This window comes from Oryzias latipes, chromosome 5, assembly GCF_002234675.1.
Source record: "Oryzias latipes chromosome 5, ASM223467v1".
NCBI classification, from domain to species: Eukaryota; Metazoa; Chordata; class Actinopteri; order Beloniformes; family Adrianichthyidae; genus Oryzias; species Oryzias latipes.
The window spans coordinates 2,243,969-2,264,532 of NC_019863.2; the positions used below are offsets into that span (position 1 = coordinate 2,243,969).

At 40.7% G+C, this 20,564-nt stretch overlaps 2 protein-coding genes across 3 annotated transcripts; one reads left to right on the forward strand and one right to left on the reverse strand.

The window, feature by feature from the left end:
* The first annotated feature begins 4,110 nt into the window (after positions 1-4,110).
* Positions 4,111-13,238, forward strand: nuak2 (NUAK family kinase 2). Of its 2 annotated transcripts, none has more exons than XM_020702993.2 (6): positions 4,111-4,226; positions 9,720-9,840; positions 10,209-10,360; positions 11,141-11,206; positions 11,351-11,603; positions 11,694-13,238. In XM_020702993.2, the coding sequence occupies exons 1-6, from the start codon at positions 4,194-4,196 to the stop codon at positions 12,737-12,739; spliced, it is 1,671 nt and encodes a 556-aa protein (XP_020558652.1). In that variant the 5' UTR covers positions 4,111-4,193; the 3' UTR covers positions 12,740-13,238. The 2 variants fall into 2 exon arrangements, with proteins under 2 accessions (XP_020558652.1, XP_004068582.1); XM_004068534.4 differs by lacking the exon at positions 4,111-4,226 and adding an exon at positions 5,222-5,616.
* Positions 13,239-13,800: 562 nt separating this feature from the next.
* Positions 13,801-20,019, reverse strand: LOC101165722 (G1/S-specific cyclin-D1-like). The gene is made up of 5 exons (XM_011474619.3): positions 19,694-20,019; positions 19,408-19,623; positions 15,304-15,466; positions 14,669-14,802; positions 13,801-14,453 (listed from the first exon to the last, which is right to left on the reverse strand). Exons 1-5 carry the CDS (start codon positions 19,913-19,915, stop codon positions 14,238-14,240), a joined length of 951 nt encoding a protein of 316 aa, XP_011472921.2. The 5' UTR covers positions 19,916-20,019; the 3' UTR covers positions 13,801-14,237.
* Positions 20,020-20,564: the final 545 nt, after the last annotated feature.

Genomic DNA, 20,564 nt, shown 5'->3' on the forward strand with positions numbered 1-20,564 from the left:
CATTCATTTATTCATTCATTCATTTATTTTTTTCATTCATTTGTTCATTTGTTCATTCATTTATTCATATATTCATTTATCCATTCAATCATTCATTTATTCAATCATTTATCCATATATTCATTGATACATTAATTAATTCAATCATTTGTTCATTTATTCATTTATTCATTCATTCATTCGTTCATTTGTTCATTCATTTAATCATTAGTTTATTTATTCATTTATTTATTCATTTATTCATTCATTTACTCATTCATTTATTTATTTTTTCATTCATTTGTTCATTTGTTCATTCATTTATACATTAATTCATTCAATCATTTGTTCATTTATTCATTTATTCATTTATTCATTTATTCATTTGTTCATTCATTCATTCGTTCATTTGTTCATTCATTTAATCATGAGTTTATTCATTCATTTATTTATCATTTGTTTATTTATTCATTCATTTATTCATTCATTCATTTTTTCATTTATGCATTCATTCATTTATGTTTTCATTCATTTGTTCATTCATTTATTCAACAATTCATTCATTCATTCCTTTATTCAGTCATTCATTCATTTATTCATTTGTTCATTTGTTCATTTATTCATTTGTTCTTAAATTCATTTATTCATTCATTCATTCAATCATTTATTCACTCGTTCATTTATTAATGTTCATATATTCATTTATCCATTCATTCATTCATGTATTCATTTATTCAATCATTGATCATTCATTCATTTATACATTAATTCATTCAATCATTTGTTCATTTATTCATTCATTCATTCGTTCAATTTGTTCATTCATTTAATCATTAATTTATTCATTTATTTATTCATTTATTTGTTTATTCGTTCATTCATTTATTTATTCATTTGTTTATTTATTCTCTCATTTATTCATTCATTCATTTATTCATTCATTCATTTATTTTTTCATTCATTTGTTTATTTGTTCATTAATTTATTCATATATTCATTTATCCATTCAATCATTCATTTATTCAATCATTTATCCATATATTCATTGATACATTAATTCATTCAATCATTTGTTCATTTATTCATTTATTAATTTGTTCATTCATTCATTCGTTTATTTGTTTATTCATTTAATCATTAGTTTATTCATTCATTTATTTATTCATTCATTTATTCATTTGTTTATTCATTCTCTCATTTATTCATTTATTTATTCATTCATTCATTCATTCATTCATTTATTCATTCATTCATTTATTCATTCATTTATTCTTTCATTCATTCATTCATTCATTCATTTATTCATTCGTTCATTTATTCATTCATTTATTCATTCGTTCATTCATTCATTTATTCATTCATTAATTGATTCAATCATTCGTTTATTAATTTTATTTATTCATTCATTCATTTATTCCTTCATTCATTTATTCATTCATTTATTCATTCTTTCATTTATTCATTCATTCATTCATTCGTTCGTTCATTTATTCATTCATTCATTTATTCATTCATTTATTCATTCATTCATTCATTCATTTATTCATTCATTTATTCATTCATTCATTCATTCATTCATTCATTTTTTCATTCATTCATTCATTTATTCATTCGTTCATTTTATTCATTCATTCATTGATTCCTTTGTTTATTCATTAATTCATTGATTCATTCATTCATTCATTCATTTTTTCATTCATTCATTTATTCATTCGTTCATTTATTCATTCATTTGTTTATTCAGTCATTCATTTATTCATTCATTCATTTATTCATTCATTCGTTTGCTCATTAGTATTCTTACTAATTTTTTTGTTCATTAGACTCTATGTGTTTGTAAACTTTAAATAAACTGATAATGGACTCAAACATGTAAACTGACAGATGTTTTTGTTGATCAGAATTCTAAAGTTCATGAAACACGTCCAAAGTCGGACCTTTGATAATCATGTTAGATTGCTGTCTAATTTTTAGGATCCCATGCACTTCTAACAAAAAACTATGTTAGACTTTTTTATTTTTACTCCCCAATTATTTTTCTGAAGAATACTTTGCCTGCCCACACTAATACATCTGCTGTATGTGGTCTAAAATGGCAAATGCACAATATCAAGTTTATATTCAACGCCTGTAAAAGGTTCCTTTACTTTTTCTTTTTTTGCTTATTCTTATTGAACTAAGTTTTACTGTCCTTTAAACTTTATTCAATATCAGGTTTAGCAGACAATTACTAAGGAAAGCATTTAATTTACCAAACATGGTCCTGAAAGCATTTTCTTTGTGTCATGACAGAATGTAGGCAGTGATATCTATGCCAACACGTTGACACAAAACTTTCTAAGTTGCAAATGAAAATATTTAATATCTGCTTTCACATTTTGTTTGCTTTCAAATTTATTTTTTGTTTGCTTTAAAAAACTTTTTTACACTTTTTTTTTAGCTTTCAAATTTAATTTTCTTTTTTGAAAAATTTCCTTGCGTTTGATGGCAGCTTTGACACAGTAAAATGAACCAAATAAGCAAAATATAAGACAAAATGCATGCAAAAAAACTGTTTTGCAAACAGAAAAGTATTGTTTGAAAAAAAAAATTGAGAGCAAAAAAAAATTTGAAAGCAAAAAAAGGTTAAAAGATAGATTTCTTGAAATAAAAAAAAACCTGAAAGCCGACAAAAAATTGAAAGCAAAAAGTAAATTTTTTTGAAAGCAGATATTTAATACTTTCATTTGCAACTGAGAACGTTTTGTGTGCAACATGGTGGCATAAATATCACTCCATAAGGAAGCAGCTCCAGAAAACGTTCAGCTGGAAAATTGATGGGCTCCCTCTTGTGGCGTTTTAAGGGATTACATAAACATTCGACCATTTGAATGAGCTTCATCCGCCTTTAGGGAACAGAGTGGTGTCTGTCATTCATCTATTATCTATATTTAAATTTAAAAAAAAGAGTTGAATGAAAATGAAGACATGTGCAGACGTGTGAGCTTTCTGTCACAATTGTCTGATCATCTGGTTTTCAATTTTGTTTGGTAGGTCATGAATCAACGGACACTATTTTATTCCCAGAATTGAACAGAACTGACTTGGTTCCTGAGTTCAGTTTGCTCTTTGCCGTTGTGTTGCTCTGCCTGCATGAGTGAAGGGCCTCTGACGCTTCTCCCTGCCAAACTGACAGGCGGGCCCCTGAGAGGTTAGGGGTTAAAGAGACAACGTGTGAAGAAGCTGATCCGGATGAATCCAGCAAATGAAACAGGCAGCTTGCAGCCCCACTTTGGGTTTGTGATGCTCTTTGCTCCCTCATGTCAGAGTTGGATGTTTTTAGGTGGGTCTGAGGAAGCTAACCAGAGGATTTCTGTTTTTGGATTATTTTTCCTGTCATCCTTTTTGAATTTTAGTCAAGTAGAGAAAATGTGAGAAAGTAACATTTATAAACTTATAGATTTACTGTAAAGGAATATTACTCGTAACACAAAACATTATTGAAGATGTCTACTCTTACTTTATAAGAATATTGAGTAATATTTCATTTTTCCCTTTTAACATTACCATTTGACAATTGGTTGTATTTTTTTTTTTATCTACACTCATCTGAAAGGCCTCCAGTGATTTTATTGATCCATAGCATCAAAATCTGCTGTCTATACACTTATAAAGACTTATAAAGTTTTTCCCTTTTTTAAACAACTCATATTAAATTATAAACCAGAACTAAGAAGGTTTTTGTTGTGTGATACTTTAAATAAAAATGTCGTTCACGTTGGTAAATGCAGATATTGTCATGTGAGGGGGGAGGCTCGAGAGCCGCTTGGACCCAGAAGCAGAGGCGGGAGGCAAACAGTTCCAAGGCCAGGGGGTTTAATAAACAATCAAACAAAAGGCGCTGCAGAGCAGGATGACAAAACAAAAACCCAGTGGCGTGGCATGAAACATGGCATGAACGGACGAAGACACATGAAGACGTTAAACACACGACCAGAAGTTAATGGACCAGCACAAGAGGAAGGCAGAGACAAGACAGGTGAACACGATCAGGGCAGATGGGGACCAAAGGAAGTAAAGCACAAGTAACAAGACAGGAAACCTTTCAAAATAAAACAGGAAACAGAACCAAACAAGACAGAACAAGAACTAAAAGGAAAAAACACGACACAACAAACTCAAACCATGACAGATATTCCCTGATAAACCATCTTTGGACAGGGGAAAACATTTGGATGCATTTTCTGCTCAACACTTGCTTCAGAAAAGTGAGTAAAAAACAAAAATGGAGTGAAAGATATCAGAGATGGGAAGAACGGAGACATACATGACTTGAGAAAGTGCTAAGCTTGGACCGGGCTCAATTATTGTTGACAAAAAGCAAATGTTGGACATTGCAAATTTCCTGCCAATCTGGTTCTCTTTGACCCAAACGGGTTACAGCGGATGAGTTTGGTTCTGCTTTTTGGCAGAAGTTGGGGTACATCCTGGACAGGTAGCCTGTTTGTCACAACATTCACATCTAGGTTCTATTTAGAGTCATCCATTAACCCACGAAGCATGTTTTTGAACTGTGGGGGTGGAACTGGAGAAAACTCCCACATGCACAAGGAGATTCCACCCGGGATTTGAACGAGGGCCATTTGCTGTGAGGCAAGCGTGCTAACCACTACACCACCATGCAGCTCAGCTATGAAAAAAATCATAATTAAATTGTGGTCTTCACCGTTTTTTTCTCTCATTGAAATGTTTTGATATAAATATTGATGGGACAGTATTGTGTCGATACTTTATGTGTAAATTGCATTTCATTGCTGTATTTTAAGTGCAGCTTGTGTTAATTTGTTGTTATTTATTTATTTCCTTGCTAACAGTCAAATGAGTGTGTTAAAAAAAATAGGAATAAAAAAAGAAAAGACTGTAAATGACAGACATTACAGTAGAGTAGAATTCACTCAGACTGCTTTTCCAGTTCTTGTTCAATGGTGTGACACAAATTAGCCACGTGGTGGCGCCACTGCTCTAAATGGGATTACATTGTGTAATTTGACTTTAAAAGCACACGTGTGTGTGTGAGCGTTTGTGTGTCTGCGACGGCAATAGGAAATAAAAAAATAGTCTAACACAACAAAGATTCAAAAAGAGAATCTCGAGTTGCAAATTCGAAAAGTGAGGCCGCTTCTTTTCTTGGAATGACATATCCTTCCGCCAGCTGAGGAGGTCCCTGTGACGTAGCCGGTCGGGGGCGGAGCTTCGCCCTCAAGCAGGCTACCTGCTGATCGGGCGCTTCAGTCTGCGGCGCCGCAACAGCTGACACGTTTCGACGGAGCGGCCCGCTTTGGAACTTTATGTTCGGTTCCGTTGACCCGTCTCGCAGGTTTTAGAGGAGTTAGCGGAAGAGCTCGCGGAGGAATGCTCTTTGAGAGCACGTGCGTCCCGTCGTGAAGAGCGGAGAGCCTCAGCATGGACGAGCCGATCTCCGCCGCCGGCCGGTCTCCGGCGTCTGCCGGGACAGTCCCACCGTCCCCGGGGAAGAAACAAGCCGTGAAGAGACACCACCACAAACATAACCTGAAGCACCGGTACGAGTTTCTGGAGACGCTGGGCAAAGGAACCTACGGAAAAGTCAAGAAAGCCAAGGAGAGATCGGGACGCCTGGTAAGGACTCGATCACCGGTGTGCAGCACCGGGTCACCGTCCGGTAACGGCCACCTGTCGTTAAAGACACCGGGCTATTTTTAGAAGACACACAATCTGCCACATCACAGTTTGAACAAACGAATTAAAGGTTTGTCTGACAAATAGACCCAATAAAATGCGTGCTGAGTTCAATGAACGTCTTTTTGCCCGGATTTCTCGCTCTTTTTCTTGAACCTTTTCGCCTGTCTGCAGTCCAGAAAAAGCGGCGGTTTCAGATCTGACCGAGATTGGGCCGAATTTAGCATCACTTTACGGAAAACGTCATGAAGTTGCACAAACATTTGGAGATAAGCATCTCGTCTCGGGTCAAACAGGAAGTTTTGCATCAACAACTTTAATTTGGTGTGCACATGCGCAGAGGGAAAAGGGATTTATTTTTATTTGAACCCCTGATTTATACAATTTCACAGCAACAGTCTTAAACATCAAAATCAACCAAGAAAAGACAAAAAAAAATGACAACCTTAAATAAAACAAAAACTAGGAGTAGAAGGTATTCTTCTTGCATTTTTATCTTTCATAAATTTAAGTGCAGTAAAATGTATTCATAAATCTGCTTATGAAATAAATTAACAAGTAGTTTGATTAAAAAAATGTTTTTGTGATTTAAAATGTATTAAGTAGTAATACCCATTATTCCATTATTATGAGATTATTCCAAGAAGTATTTGCTTCTTTCCTAATTTTGTATAACAGGAAATTATGAGCAACACCAACATTAGCTGTCTTCCCCAAAACTATTGACGATGCATTTATAAAATAAAATGTTATGGAGAAAAGTTGTCTGTATATTAAAGATACACTCCAATAAAAAAAGTGTTTTTTAACATGTTCTTTTATCACGTTGGAGGACGTATGTAAAGGAAATGAAGGTCAAAATTGCATCTCCGAGTATTTCTTTATTCAAATCGTTGTGAATCAGGAGCAGATGAAAAAATGCAGTTGGAAAAAGCATGCAATGAATCAGGGAAGTTGGGTAGTTTTTGCTCTCGGCGTCCCGGAAACGAACCTGTCGGGTAAAATCCTGTTCCACGTGACCCAAGAGAAAATGGAAAGTATATAAAACAGACCGGAGAGAGATGGCCTTGATAGAAACTAAATAGCCTTTAGAAAAAACCCCTGAAATCTTTCACTTTTAAACCTGAAATCTTCAGGAAGAGACTTCATAGAAGTTGATTATAGTCAAACCGGGACAAACTTTGAATGTGTTGCAGAACAACACTTTTAACACTTCCAAGTAAAGTTACTTTATTTTTTCCCGACAATATCAACAATTTACATCAAAATCTAAGACCCAACAGTCGCCATTTAAAGGAAGTTCGTTGATTGAAAGTGTTGTCTGGAACAGAAAGGAGGGAAAGTGGCTGTTGGAGCTGGGAATTCCCCCCGCGGAGCTGCATGAGGCATGCAGGCCTACAGGTTGGGTCATGCTCTGCCTTTTCTCCGTCACCCATGAGCACTGCTTTAACAAGACATGACTTAGAGTCTGAGACTGCCTCTGTGAACGCCCTGTTGTCCCAGCGGCTCTCAACGACACACAGAAACGCCGCAGACGTCCATGCACAGGTGCAGAGAAGGACGCAGGTGTGTGCTCCTTTGTCTGCATCAGCGTGGTGGGAGGGGCTCAGCGCCATGGCTGTGATTCTGCGTCAGTTTTGTGTTGTGTAGTGTGTTATTTTGTGTTGTGACCCTTCTGGGCCACGTACTCTTCGGTGATCTGACACCCCTCCTACACAGCCGTGTTGGTGGGGAACTTCTTAACTTGTGCTAAGTTTGGGAAAAATCCTGCGGCGATGACCATTTAGGGGAGAGAAATCAATCACAAAAACCTGCATCTTAACAAATCCAATGTTGTTGTTTTTTTCACCTATTCAGCATAGATGTCTAAAGAAAGTGATGAACAGCCTTGACTAATGTGTTACACGTTGCACACAGAGCTTCACTGTCACAGGTTTGGTTTCTGTTTTGGTCTAAAGTGTGTCAGTGTTTATGGACTCCTTAGAATCGGAAACTCTTATCTGTAAACAGCGTCTGGACTTGAGGAAAAAATAGTGACTTACGAAAGCTCATTGGCGGTGAAAGCTGGTGTGAATGGGCTCTTATCGTCAGGACATTTTTGGATAAGAAAAACCTCGTATGAGTCATGGATTTGTATTCTTTTTAAAATGTTTTTAACTAAATCTGCTCTTCTCATACAGGCCAGTGTTAGTATATTTACTATTTTGGGAAAAGCTAAAAGTAAATGTATAGTTTTTTAATCCTAAATACAGAAAACATCTTTTGTCACGGACATTTCTTGTGGGTATCTTCATGTTCTGCTGTCTGCGTTCAACCACACAGAGGAAAAGTAGGCTCAGCAGGATTTAGCCGGTCTGTAGTGTTTGACCATAGGAACAGGGTTATTTATCAAGAAAATCCATGAACCCCAAATATTTGCATAGAAAGTCAGTGTGAAATACTAACATTTTACCCTCTGGGTGGCGATTACGTCTGTCGACCGTAGGATACGAAGAGCACTTGCACTCAGGGAATCCCACACGGGTGTGAAATCCCCCTGACTGAGACCTGACCTGAACCTGTCTGGCAACAAACGCAGGAAACCTCGCCTCCCAGAACCAGGAAGTGGGTCTGTACGGTGTGACCACGGCACTGACCCCGGAGGAGGATACACGTCAGGCGTTGACTCACTGCAGAAGACAAAAATGATACGGCTTCACTCATGTCCCCGTCTGTGTCCAAAGCCGTGAGGGCCTCAGACACACCAGGAAAGGAGGACGGCTCACAGGCCGGGCCATCTGCCGCCTCATGACTCCCTCCGTCTCGGGGGAGACTGATGACGCACTCGGCGCACAGAGGAATCCCAGGCATCCAAGGTCCAGATAGACACCCACGGCTTAAAAACACAAGCCTTGGTGAATGTAGAGCAAGCGGCCGTTATCTAGGTTGACGTGTTCCTCTGTGGGCCTTGAAGAGTCTGTGGCAGACAATAGAGGGTTTTTTTTGTATTTTGAAGCTGGCATAGCTCGACCTGGAGTCCCCGCTGCCATGTTGGAAACAGAAAAGCAGTTTTCGCTCCAGCGCCCTTCACAGTTGGTCAGCGTTTAGAAAGACGGGCCTTTTTGTTCCATGGGGGCTTATTTGTAGATGTTTACAGCCTGTTGAGCTGAACACACAGGCTTAAATTAGCATGTGTTTGTTTTTCTTCACCAAAATAAATGTCCAGTTTTCTGACTTTTGTTGAAACGCACCTCATCTGCAGCATAAACATGGCTGATATCAGACTTCAGTGGTTTAGAGATTTGGTTTACCGGTAGGAAGCCCATTGAGACAGCAGTTGCTGTGATTTTGGGCTAAATAAATCAAATTGAATTGAATTAAAGACCCAGTCCAAAGAAAATTGTGTTTTTAAAATGATTTTGGGGCATTTTTCTCATGGTGGAGGAAATGTATAAAGAAAATTAAGATCAAAGTTGCATTTCTGAGTATTTCTTCATTCAATTCGTTGTGAATTGAGGAGCAGACAAAAAAAAGGCTGTTTGAAAACGATTGGATTTGTGACAGAAAATACGATGGGCAGGCCTGGAGCTCCATTCTGATGCCTTCACTGTCAGACAAACAGATCCATGAACGTCTTTGTTTTCCTCGTCTGAGCTGGAATCTGGACGGCTGGATGGCTCTGCTATGGCTGCCATTTTTGTTGCACTGCTAATGCTAGGTTTGGGGGGGGGGGGGGGGGGGGGCTGTAAGCTAGCAGGAGAGAGTGTAAGCAAAGGGATGATGGGAAAGAAGGTCAGACTTACTCCCCACCAAATGTCCCACCCACAATTCAGAGGCGAATTTCGAATGAACTCCTGCCGCTCTGCAGAAACTATGTCCCAGGAGGCTAAAACCAGCATAATCATAAATAAAAGAGCACTGGGAACACTTTGACAATAAATCAAAAGATGATCATATTTGGTTTTTAAGAATTCTTTCTGTTGTGCATTTTCCATAATGAATCCCAAAGAAGTCAATTATGTTTATAAATTGAATTTCCTTTGTGTCTCTCTCGTCTTTTGAAGGTTGCTGTGAAATCCATCAGGAAGGAAAAGATCAAAGATGAGCAGGATCTGGTCCACATCCGCAGAGAAATTGAGATCATGTCCTCCATGTGTCACCCGCACATCATCAGCATATATGAAGGTGCGTGTTCAGGAACGCTCGGGTCTCATGGTTTCATGGCTGGGCGTCACATCCTGCGTTGCGCGCCGGAACCTGATGCCCGCTAAAGGAAAACCATCTTCCTGTCACGGCCTGAGTGTGGTCACGCAGCTCTTTGTGCTGAAGATGGTGCTTGGTTACGTAAGCGCAGACACGCCGCTGAGCGCTGGGAGATAATGCGTGGCTTCATGTCCGCCAGCAGCGGCTCTCACGCTTGATGAGAAGGCCATTATCGGTGCTTCTGCATCACAGCTACACGATTATCAGCCAGCCGTGTTGTGAGATTTGCTTAGAAGGTTTGTGGAACAAACACTCAAATGGACGTTTTCTCTGCTTTTTTTTCCTTTCAGTGTTTGAAAACAAAGACAAAATAGTGATTGTGATGGAGTACGCCAGCCGAGGAGATCTGTACGACTACATTTGTGAAAAGAGGAGACTCTCTGAACGAGAGGCCCGGCATTTCTTCAGGCAGATCGTTTCCGCTGTTCACTACTGCCATCAGGTGAGGAGGGGGTTCCTGGTTGGCATCTGGACGCACCGCCCCCACATGCACATACATACACGCACACAGGCACCTCACATGCACATACATACACGCACACGGGCGTGCATACAGGGCCCGCCATGCTGCTGCCATGAGGGGCGGAGCTTGTAACCAACCGTCTATGGGGGGCTGCAGGAGGAGCGAAAGGCCAACCGGACTCGGCGCACGCATGGTCTCACAGTTTAATGAGGGTGTGAAGGAACAGACCCCCCCTCCCCACAGGACACACAAACACACAACAGCCAGTTGTTCTTCAGACCTAAGCTGCAGCATGGCTGTTCAGCACTTTTTGCAGCATTCCAACTGTTTGCTCGAGCATATTTGCTGAGTGAATGGCCCTGTGCATCTACCATCTGTGGTGTTTCACTTTTATGGATGGCTAAAGTCTTTTCTGGTGTTTTGTTCATTTGTTCACCTCATTTTATCGCTTTTCTACTCTGCTTTCTTTTCGATTCCAACTCCTGACCAAAAGAGCAAAACCAACAAGAATTTTTTTTTTAAGACACGGCCGACTTTAATTCTTGAGAAAAGTCATTGCAAACTCGTTTGAGGCCAAGAAATGCCCCCCTGCAGCGCAGAGGACAATGAAGCATAACTGACGTTGACATTTGCAAAGAATGTGCCCTCGCTCTGTTAAAAACTAATCCTGTCTGGTAGCTTCCTGAAACCAACGTTTAGAGCTCCAGGAGAGGGAAATGTATGCAACTTAAGGCCAATCTCCTTATTTTTTCTTTCTAGAATGGAATAGTGCACAGAGATCTGAAACTGGAGAATATTTTGCTAGACGACAGGGGAAATGTAAAGGTAAGCACAATGATTTTCTGTTTTTATAGAGCATCCTCTGTGGGAAACAAAACAAAAACTACGTTTTAATGATTGAAAAAGTGAAATAGTCTTTTCTGTCTGAGAGTGACATGTTGGAAACGTTTGCTCCCTTGTCTTGAGCAGATTGCAGACTTCGGCCTGTCAAACCTCTTCTACGGCGACGAGTTTCTACAGACGTTTTGCGGGAGCCCTCTGTATGCCTCCCCAGAGATCGTCAACGGACGGCCATACCGCGGCCCAGAGGTGGACACCTGGTCGCTCGGCGTGCTTCTGTACACATTGGTTCATGGAAATATGCCTTTTGATGGAAACAACCACAAAACTCTGGTCCAGCAGATCAGCACTGGAAACTATCGCAAACCTAACAACCCCTCTGGTGAGTTTTAGGGTTGGAAACGTACAACTTGCACGCACGGCCAAAGTTAAACACAACATTAACCCGGTTTTCTGCTGTCTGTTCCGTCAGATGCCTGCGGACTCATCCGTTGGATGTTAATGGTGAACCCTGAGCGCAGAGCCACAATAGAAGAAATTGCTGGGCATTGGTGGCTCAACTGGGGCTACCAGCAGCCATTACTGTGTGAAACAAAGAACGGTGTGGTTGATCAGAGCGTCACGCCGCCACCTCCACCAACAACACATTCCACAGGCCTGACTAGTGTTGCTACGTGGCTGCGACGCACTTCTCGACCTTTACTGGAGAATGGTTCCAAAATGCGCTGTCTGCTCCGCTCGCAGGCTGGCGGCGGGGATGTGGTCCGACAGAGATCCCTGCGAAGGTCTCGTAAGGAGAATAACGTCTCCCAGACGGTGCACGATGGAAACACAGACTCCAGGCCCTACAAGGGCATCCTAAAGAGACGAAACAGCATCAAACAGAAGGCAGGGAGTGAAAGCACCGCTGCTTCAGTGGAACCTCAGAGCACTTCGGGTGCCTCTGCTCAGGGTCACGGCCCTTCAACAGCATTGTTGCCCCGTAAAGGCATCCTAAAGAAGTCCGCAGAGCAGGAGTCGGGGTACTACTCCTCTTCTCCTGAAAGCAGTGATTCTGGCGTGTTACTACAAACTAAACAGTGTCCTTCCGCACCAACTCACAGAAAGGGCATCCTGAAGCGTAATGGGAAGTTCTCTTCTGGTGGCTTCCAAGAGTTTGGCTCTCTAGATCAATTGGCGGCCTCTTTACCCCGACGAGGCCCAAGGTCCCGACCAAGCATGGCCATTAGTGACGACAGTATTCTGTCTTCTGAGTCCTTCGACCAGCTCGATCTACCCGACCCGGTGGGGCCCTCCATGGAAATGAACAGATCAGCCAAGGCGGGCATGAGGGGCTGCGTCTCTGCAGACAACCTGCTGGACATAGCTGACAGTGGGATTGTTGCCGACGGCTTGATGAGGCCGTGGAACTGCTACGAATCTGGAGTGGCTGACAGTGCCTTTTCTATCACTGACTGTGATAATGTCACAGAGGCTTACAAACAGGCCATGGTCATACGGGGACCTGCAGCCAGCTGAAGGACAGCCGACGTCAAAGCCGGACTTTTATTAAGACCAAAAACGGGTCATAGCGAATCCGGAAATGCTCGTTCTTTGTGTCACTTTGGAAAACCTAAGGAAGTGCATAACACCAAAACAAAGGGAGTTCCAGTTAAACATCTGAATGTGTTTTAATGACTGTTTAGGGAGAAAACCCTTTAATTTCATTTTCAGTTTGAGAGTTTCTTCCCTGGTGTGTACTTACTTAATCATTTCCTCTAAGCACAGGCCATCAGGAAAACCATTGGAAAGTGGCTCTTCCTGTATTTTCTCTCAGCCGTTTTTACTTAGATTTGGGGAGTTTGGGGAATTTTATAAACCAAAGGGGGAACTTTGTGAAAGTGCCATGTTGATGTATGTTTGTAACTGGAACCTCAGCTCTTGAAGAGCTTTCACTTAATTTATTTCCTGAAATGACTTGCTTTCATTATGGATAATGACTTGAATTATAATAAATCGTGACTCATGACAGACTGGACAAGTCCAACCGGCTTTTGCTTCCAGGCCTACGCCGATTACAAAAGCGCACCACCTCAGGCCATCTGCTCTGTTTTCAGGTAGCAGGTTTAGAAAGAAAAAGGGTGGTGCTTAGGAGTGTCATTCTTGGGGAAACTGAAACAGGTCTGTTTATTTACAGTAGTTTGTTTTTGAAATTACTGAGTTTTGAGCCTGAATCATGAGGTCCAGATGATTGATTGATTATATGACCCAAGTGATTCAACCTTCCGTGTAACTGTCAATGTCGGAAAGCAAGGGAAGTGCAGACGATCAGTATAATTGACCAGATCCTGACATAACGCTGAATTCATGTTTGACAAACTACAGTGAGTCAGTGTGTTGAACTGACCTTTCAAAGCTGTTGAAATTAAACTGCTGAAAATTCTGTTTAGAAAAGATACATCAGGAACAGTTTTTGTACATTTAATCAGGAAATCACTTGCAATCATTTATCTTTTTTCCAAAAGAAACAATGAAATGCAGATTTAGGCTCATTCTTTGTAGTCAAAGAAGGAAAAACGTACAACTGCGACAAACGTACATATCGTTGAAGTCATTTAATGTTTCATGTATTTGGCATGGCACCAATCCTTTACAATCTTAAACTCCTGACAGAAGTTGGTTCAGTTCGGCGCCTGTTTGTCACTGTTACTGGCTTGTCTTTAACAGTTGGGACTAAGATGAGCAAACCAATAAAGACAAAAACGAAAAATCAATGGCTTCCTAATGTGTGTGTCATACATAAACTTGTTGTTTACCAGGATTGGTTTGTCATCAGTACCAATAGTAATGGAGTAAACTACCAGAAGATATAGTTGAACTGAAAATGGAGCAAATTGCAAACAGGTCAGTGTAGTTTACAGAAGTTAATGATTACAACCAAACTTGGTACGAGAAAAAAAAATCAATCTTGCAGCAACACTACAGATTTAAAAAAATAAATAAAAAGAAAGTTCATCATCATCACATTTAATAAAGATCATTTTTTGGGTTTCCCGCCTTCAGACATTTCATTTCCTTCAACCCTCTGGGTTAGGTTCTCTAATGAGGGGCAGTTGGTGTCCTTGGCATCAGCAGAGATGCACCTGAACCCTGAACTGTTTGTGTTTGACCTGCCAACACCACCCTGGAAACACGGAGGCAGGCTGACGTCCAACACGCTGGCCAGCAGTTTATGGCAGCCCATAACCGAGCTCTGTTCAGAGCAAACAACAGAATCCATCAGCAGAGACATGGACAACTGCTTCAACGTGAGAGAAAAAAAAGCATGCATTTTTAAAGTTACTGTTAATTCTGAGACCGATCAAATAAATGAAAGACATAAGAGAAGGCCCTAAAAACTGACGTGTCAATGTTGAGAGGCCAAAGTCACAGCGATAACTGAAAATGTTAGTCAAACATTAAACTCACCAAATCTGCCGCCAACAGGTCGGACAAAAGCTTCATCACAGAATCTGGAGAGTTGCCGGCTGCCAATGTTTGCACAGCGGCGGTGACACAAGCGCACGCAAGAGTGGAGGGCAAGAAGGCCGAGAACCTGCAGTCTAAGGAAACAAAACCCTTCTTCACAATAAACATCTAGTGAAGGAAAAGGAAAGAGGAGAAGCAGCATTTCCCAAAAACGGAAAATCTGATATCCTCATTGTTTCTAGCAGGAAAAGGGACACTTGATCCTCATTTCAAGGCTTTGTTCAAACTCTTTGGGCAAAGATCTGTCTTGAGTTTTTGGCTGCAATGTGATAAGAGCACTGACGTTGTGGTGGTGACCTGTTGCTGCTGGCATCATCACAGAGATTCGTGTGAAATGAGCCCGATGAATCGCCTAACAGGGGTTTTTTCACAGAAAACAATGGAGGATTACACAAACTAAGCTCTCTGTCTCCAAAATGAACTGCTGACACATCACAGTGACGGCCGCTGTGAGCCAACACCTCATTTGCTTAGAAAGTCATCTAATTTCACTGTTAAATTCAATGATCATCCATAGATACAGACATCATTCAACACTTTTTCCTGCAATAAATGGAGATTTGTCTTCAACTTACCCATGGCTGCCAGGGCAATGTAGGAGTGAACATGTCTGCGCATGTTCTGAATGTTGAGGGGGTGAACAAAGGGGAGAGCTTGAAGAATTGGCTCCAAAAAGTCCGAAGGAACCACGGAGGCCAGACACCACCCTAACCTGGACACCACCATCACCTCCCACTGCTGCAACACACACATTCCTCTTCAGATAATCCAGCCACAGAAGCAGGAATTCAACCCCCACGCTGCAGTATCTGTGAAGGAGCTGAACCTTATTAGGAAGGTCTGTGTGGGAACACAAATAATAATACAGATAAGTGGAATTCCAAAACTCTCACAATAAGATGATCCAGCAGTCAACAAAAACCATTTGGGGCAGTTTATGTTCACACTGCCATTTTGAGAGGGGACCAAACTGCCTGCTAACTGTCCACAGCTGCTTGTTTTAGGGTCTAGACTCCAAATTCATCTGGGTGCTATTAGTCCTGGTGGGAAGTGAACATGTCCAGCTGCGTCTCTACTTGTTTACATATGCAAATATACTGAAACTTCCAAAGGTTGAGGTTAGGATTATGAGGACAGCTCGCTTCCCTTTTTCCAAAAACAATATTGGTCTAACAGGTTACTGCAGACTTTTGCAATAGTTTCAGCCACCAACCACCCTCTAATCAAATATGAAAAGCAACCACAATGAAGAAGCCAAGACGGATCCACATGTTTCACAAGCATGGACCAGACCAGCCCCCTACTGGCGGAAAGGCACAATTACCTTTATCAACATAGCTATCAAATTAGGATGTTTTATGTTTTAGTAAATGCAAAAGAAAAATCTTCCAAGTTTAGAAAAGCATGCTAGTTGATTGAGTTTTATTAATTATGATTGTTATAAACCAATTCAATCCAGATAATTCCAATAAAGCCAAAAAACTCTGATTGGCCTAATTGTTTTGATTCCCTGTATCGTCAAGAAAAAGTGACAGAGAAGAGGAAACATCCCCATTTTAGGAAGAAATCTTCAGCAGAAAAAAAACTCTCCGGTGTCAGGACAACAAATAGACGAAAACAAAAAATGCCAGGACATCTGCAGGACATTTAGGTTAGTACCTGCAACAATGAGAGGAGTAGACTAACAAACAAAAACTAACTGGAACATCTCCTTTAGGATCAGTAAAGTAGTGTTATGGACAGTACAAGGTCAGAAAGGACACTAAAACAAAGTCACAGAACATCTGCCATCGATAAATGTCTACTTCGTGGCACTTCAGGGAGCACTTTGTTTTTTTATTCAAACACTTTTTAACCACAAAATACCTAAACTTCTTCAAAATAAAGATTATTTTTTTTTGGTCAAGCCGGTCTTTTTCGTCCTAAATCCCAAATAAAAACTTTGGACATTTTATGGGGGCAGTTGTCAAATACCAACATTCTGACAACCTGAACATTGGAATCATGATTAGTTGATTGAAATCATGATTAGTTGATCTTTATGACACTGTGGTGGCCTCAGTGGTCCTTTATGGAGTTGTATACTGGGTGGGGGGCAGTACAGACAGAGACATGAGGAGGCTTTACAAGCTGGTTAAGAAGGTCAGGTCTGTCCTGGGCTGGACATTACAGGTGGCGGAGTGCTACCGCAGGTCATTCCTCCCCACAACCATCAGACTGTACAACACCGTGCTGAAGAAACACACTATGGACCAACGGGTGTTTTTCATACAATCATCTATTGACTTATTGTTGCAGTTTTTATTTTCAGTAATTTTTTTGTTCTTACAACGGTTGTTTTTGTGTGTACTTTTACTTATCTATTTACTTTGTCTAATTTTAATTTTACCTTGTCGTGCAGGTTGCAGATGTCATTCTGTTCATTTATAACGTTTGAACTCTTAATCCTGAAAAATACTGGTCACTTTACTAATCACTTTACTTTACTAGTCACTTTACTTTACTAGTCACTTTACTTTACTGGTCACTTTACTTTACTGGTCACTTTACTTCTTTGAATGTCACCTTTGCTGTTTTTGGATGCCGCAGACAAAAAGAATTTCCCTCTTGTGGGATTAATAAAGTCTATCTAATCTACTCTAATCTAATCTAAACAAAATGCAGTTTAATACAGGTCAGATTGGTCATGTAGAAAACACACTAGGTAAGCCATGAGCTCTGTAGGATTTACAATTGGTGGGCCTCAAGCTCCCTGCTCCATTCAAAACTGTACAGCTGGATGGTTCCAATGCCTGTCACCGTTTTCTTATTTGTGCTACTGTTAGCTTGAAGTTGTGAGGTGCTAATAGTAGTACATATAGATGGGGGGGGGGGTTCCTCGCACCAACAGACATTTCTAAGGAACTAATGCTGCAGTGCAGAAGCCTAGAAAACAACACAAGTTTTAAGATTTCAGCTAAAACGGAACAGTCATTGTTAGAAGACCACTGGGAACGCGTTTTAAAACGGATCCAAAGAGGATCGGAGTGGGACTTTAAGAAGTTCATTAGATTTACGTGACGTTTCAGTCAGACAACTCATGCAGTAAAGAAGATTTATATCCATATTTCTTTTGGTTTGGCATAAGACTCCGTTCAGATACATAAAACTTTGGGTATTAAACTACCCCTAACAGACCTCACAGGTGGAAGCCGGGGAGGAGGGTGGGGTGATGATCGCAGAGCTCGCGGAAATGGAGAAGAGGGATTGGACCGCACACCTGGAAATAAGTAGGACGCTGAACAGGTGAGTTAATTAGACGGAACCACCATCAGGGAGGAGTAACCAGGTAAACGCACTGCTCGAGTTGCCTGCCCGAAATACTCTCAAGGTCGTTCATTTTTGGTGCAGTGCCTTAAGTGATTTTATGCCTTTCCCCTTTTTTCAAAGTCTTGTTTGTTGTATTGTTTGCATGCTTCAAATGTGTCTCAGTCTGTGAACTATAGACCAGTGGTCCCAAACCCCCGGGCCGCGGGCCGGTACCGGTCCGTGGGTCATTTGGTACCAGGCCGCACAGAAAAAATAAAAGAACTTACATGACTTCAGTTTTATTTATTTCGAAATCTGAAAGATGTTTGATTTTGAAAAAATGCCAGATTCTCTGTTACATCCGTCTATGTTACCTTTTGATGCAGGCCAATTCGCTCGTCTCGGTCATGTGAGAGGATACCGCTAAAATAAAACCCAGGAACTAGCAAAATGACTAAAAAACAAATGCCTTGGAAAGTTTCTTTGCCAAGTGGAAAAGGCCCAGCCAGAAGACAGAAGAGGAGCCTTTCACTTGCAAAAAAATAAAGCTACATTTAATAGACAGTATCAGAAGTCCTACTTAAAATACGGATTTATCCCAACGGGAGATTCCCTAGAACCATTCAGCATCGTGGTGAGTTGGATTTTCCATGCACTTATTTTGAAAGTATGTTTAAATGTTTCTAATAATAGCGACCAGGGAGTGTTGCGGGCAGAGAGGACGTTGCTTATGTCATAATTCGTGTTTATTGTTATGTTTAGAAAATACCACATGCAAGTCATATTATTTTGTTGTACTGTAGTATCGGTCACGTGCATGTTTGGTCTGCGGTCGGAGTTCCGCAGGCTGCAGGGGTTACTGTCGGAGCTGGCATCACAGGGAATGAAATCAATCCCCTTTGCCTGCTTTGGTCAAAATAGGGTTGAGCACGGGTGTTTGTTTTTGCCTACGGGTCCTTTCATCTGGGAGTTGTGTTGTTTCACCCTTAGTTATTTCTTCCTGTTGTGTTTACTTCTTTTTAGCACCATGAGTGTGGGAAGGCGAGAGGATGAAGACACCTGTGCGATGTTCAATGTTTTAGTGTGTCAAAATAAAAGTGCAGGGTACATCTTATCACGTGTCTCTGCCTTTATTAGAGCGTTGCTGCAGCGTGTGTCCGCCACATATAACAAACTGGTCTGTGAGAATTTTGCCAGACATCAAACCGGTCTGTGGCGCAATGAAGGTTGGGGACCTCTGCTATAGACTATAGTAATAAAGCTGACATATGCTAATCAAAATGTATTTGACATTATTGGAGAAGATGCTGAAGAACTGTTGGAAACATCACTCTGTTGTAGTTTTTGCTGAAGGTCTAAGGTCATGACCTCTGCCGCAGGTGGAGCTTTACCAGGATGTCTGCAGTGGAGATGGAGTTATCAGTGTAGATGGCGAGCTTGCTGGCTGTGAGGGGGACCGTCTCTCTCATTTTGGAGGCCACAAACATGCAGACTGTTCCCAGGAGCTGCAGGCTGGACTTCTCTATGCAGAAACGTTTGAGGTAGGAGTCCAGATAATGTACCGCCAGGGGGAACACCTCCTGCTCACAGAGCTGCTCCTCACACACCTGCCAGACAGCGCGTGCGGGGACGTGAGGAGCAGTGACTTTCTCCTGAACAATTCTCTAAGTTTCCAACCTTAAACATCCACACGGTGAGGATCCTCCTCATGTAGGGCTGGATATCTCTTTGCTCGGAAGCGCAGCGGGAGTCCGGGCTCGCCCCTTCCAGGGCTCGAAGGTTGAGGAGGACTCGGAGGTCTCCGGTGACGGTTGGGTCGGTCCCCGCCCGAATTACCACCACAGTCCGCATTTTTGGAGTATTTTCTGCATCTAAACCCGGAACGAAACCCTCCATCATCGCCGAAAACCCCCCAACTGCGCAACAGCTAGCTTAGTGAGCTAGCAGCATTAGCTAGTCTGGGTCCAAAAATGGCGCAAAAGTACAAAAAAATTTAAAAAAAACGCTTAAACACCTGGATATAAAAAAACTACTTTTTAAAAGTAATTTCTGATGAATAAAAAGGCGAAAAAGAAAAAAGAATACTCTTTAGCTTTAAATTGTAAAATGTTTTGAATTATTTAAATTTCACCCTTTGTGCAATTTTTCGGTGCCCTTCATAAAAATCGCAAGCTTGAATTTTTTTAAATTAAGTTTCCTTGAGCTGGCTATAAATATAGCAAGTAGGGGTGTAATGATTCATTTTAACAAGTTTGATTCATATCCTATTTTGTAGTTGGCAATTCGATTTCGGTTCATTTTGAACTGATTTTATCCAATTTACTGACATAAAATGGATCCAGGACGTCCTTAACCAAAACTTCCATGTAGTTGAAGTTTTCCAGATTTCTTTGAGAGAATCAAGTGTAAATTAAATATGTGTACAAAAAAGTAAACAAGAATGAATGTCAAATCCGTGCACATTTTAGTTTCCTAAAGTTCAGCCCACTGTTGTTTTTCCACATCCAAGTAATCCAAAGGGAACAATATTGGAACTTTCTAGCATACT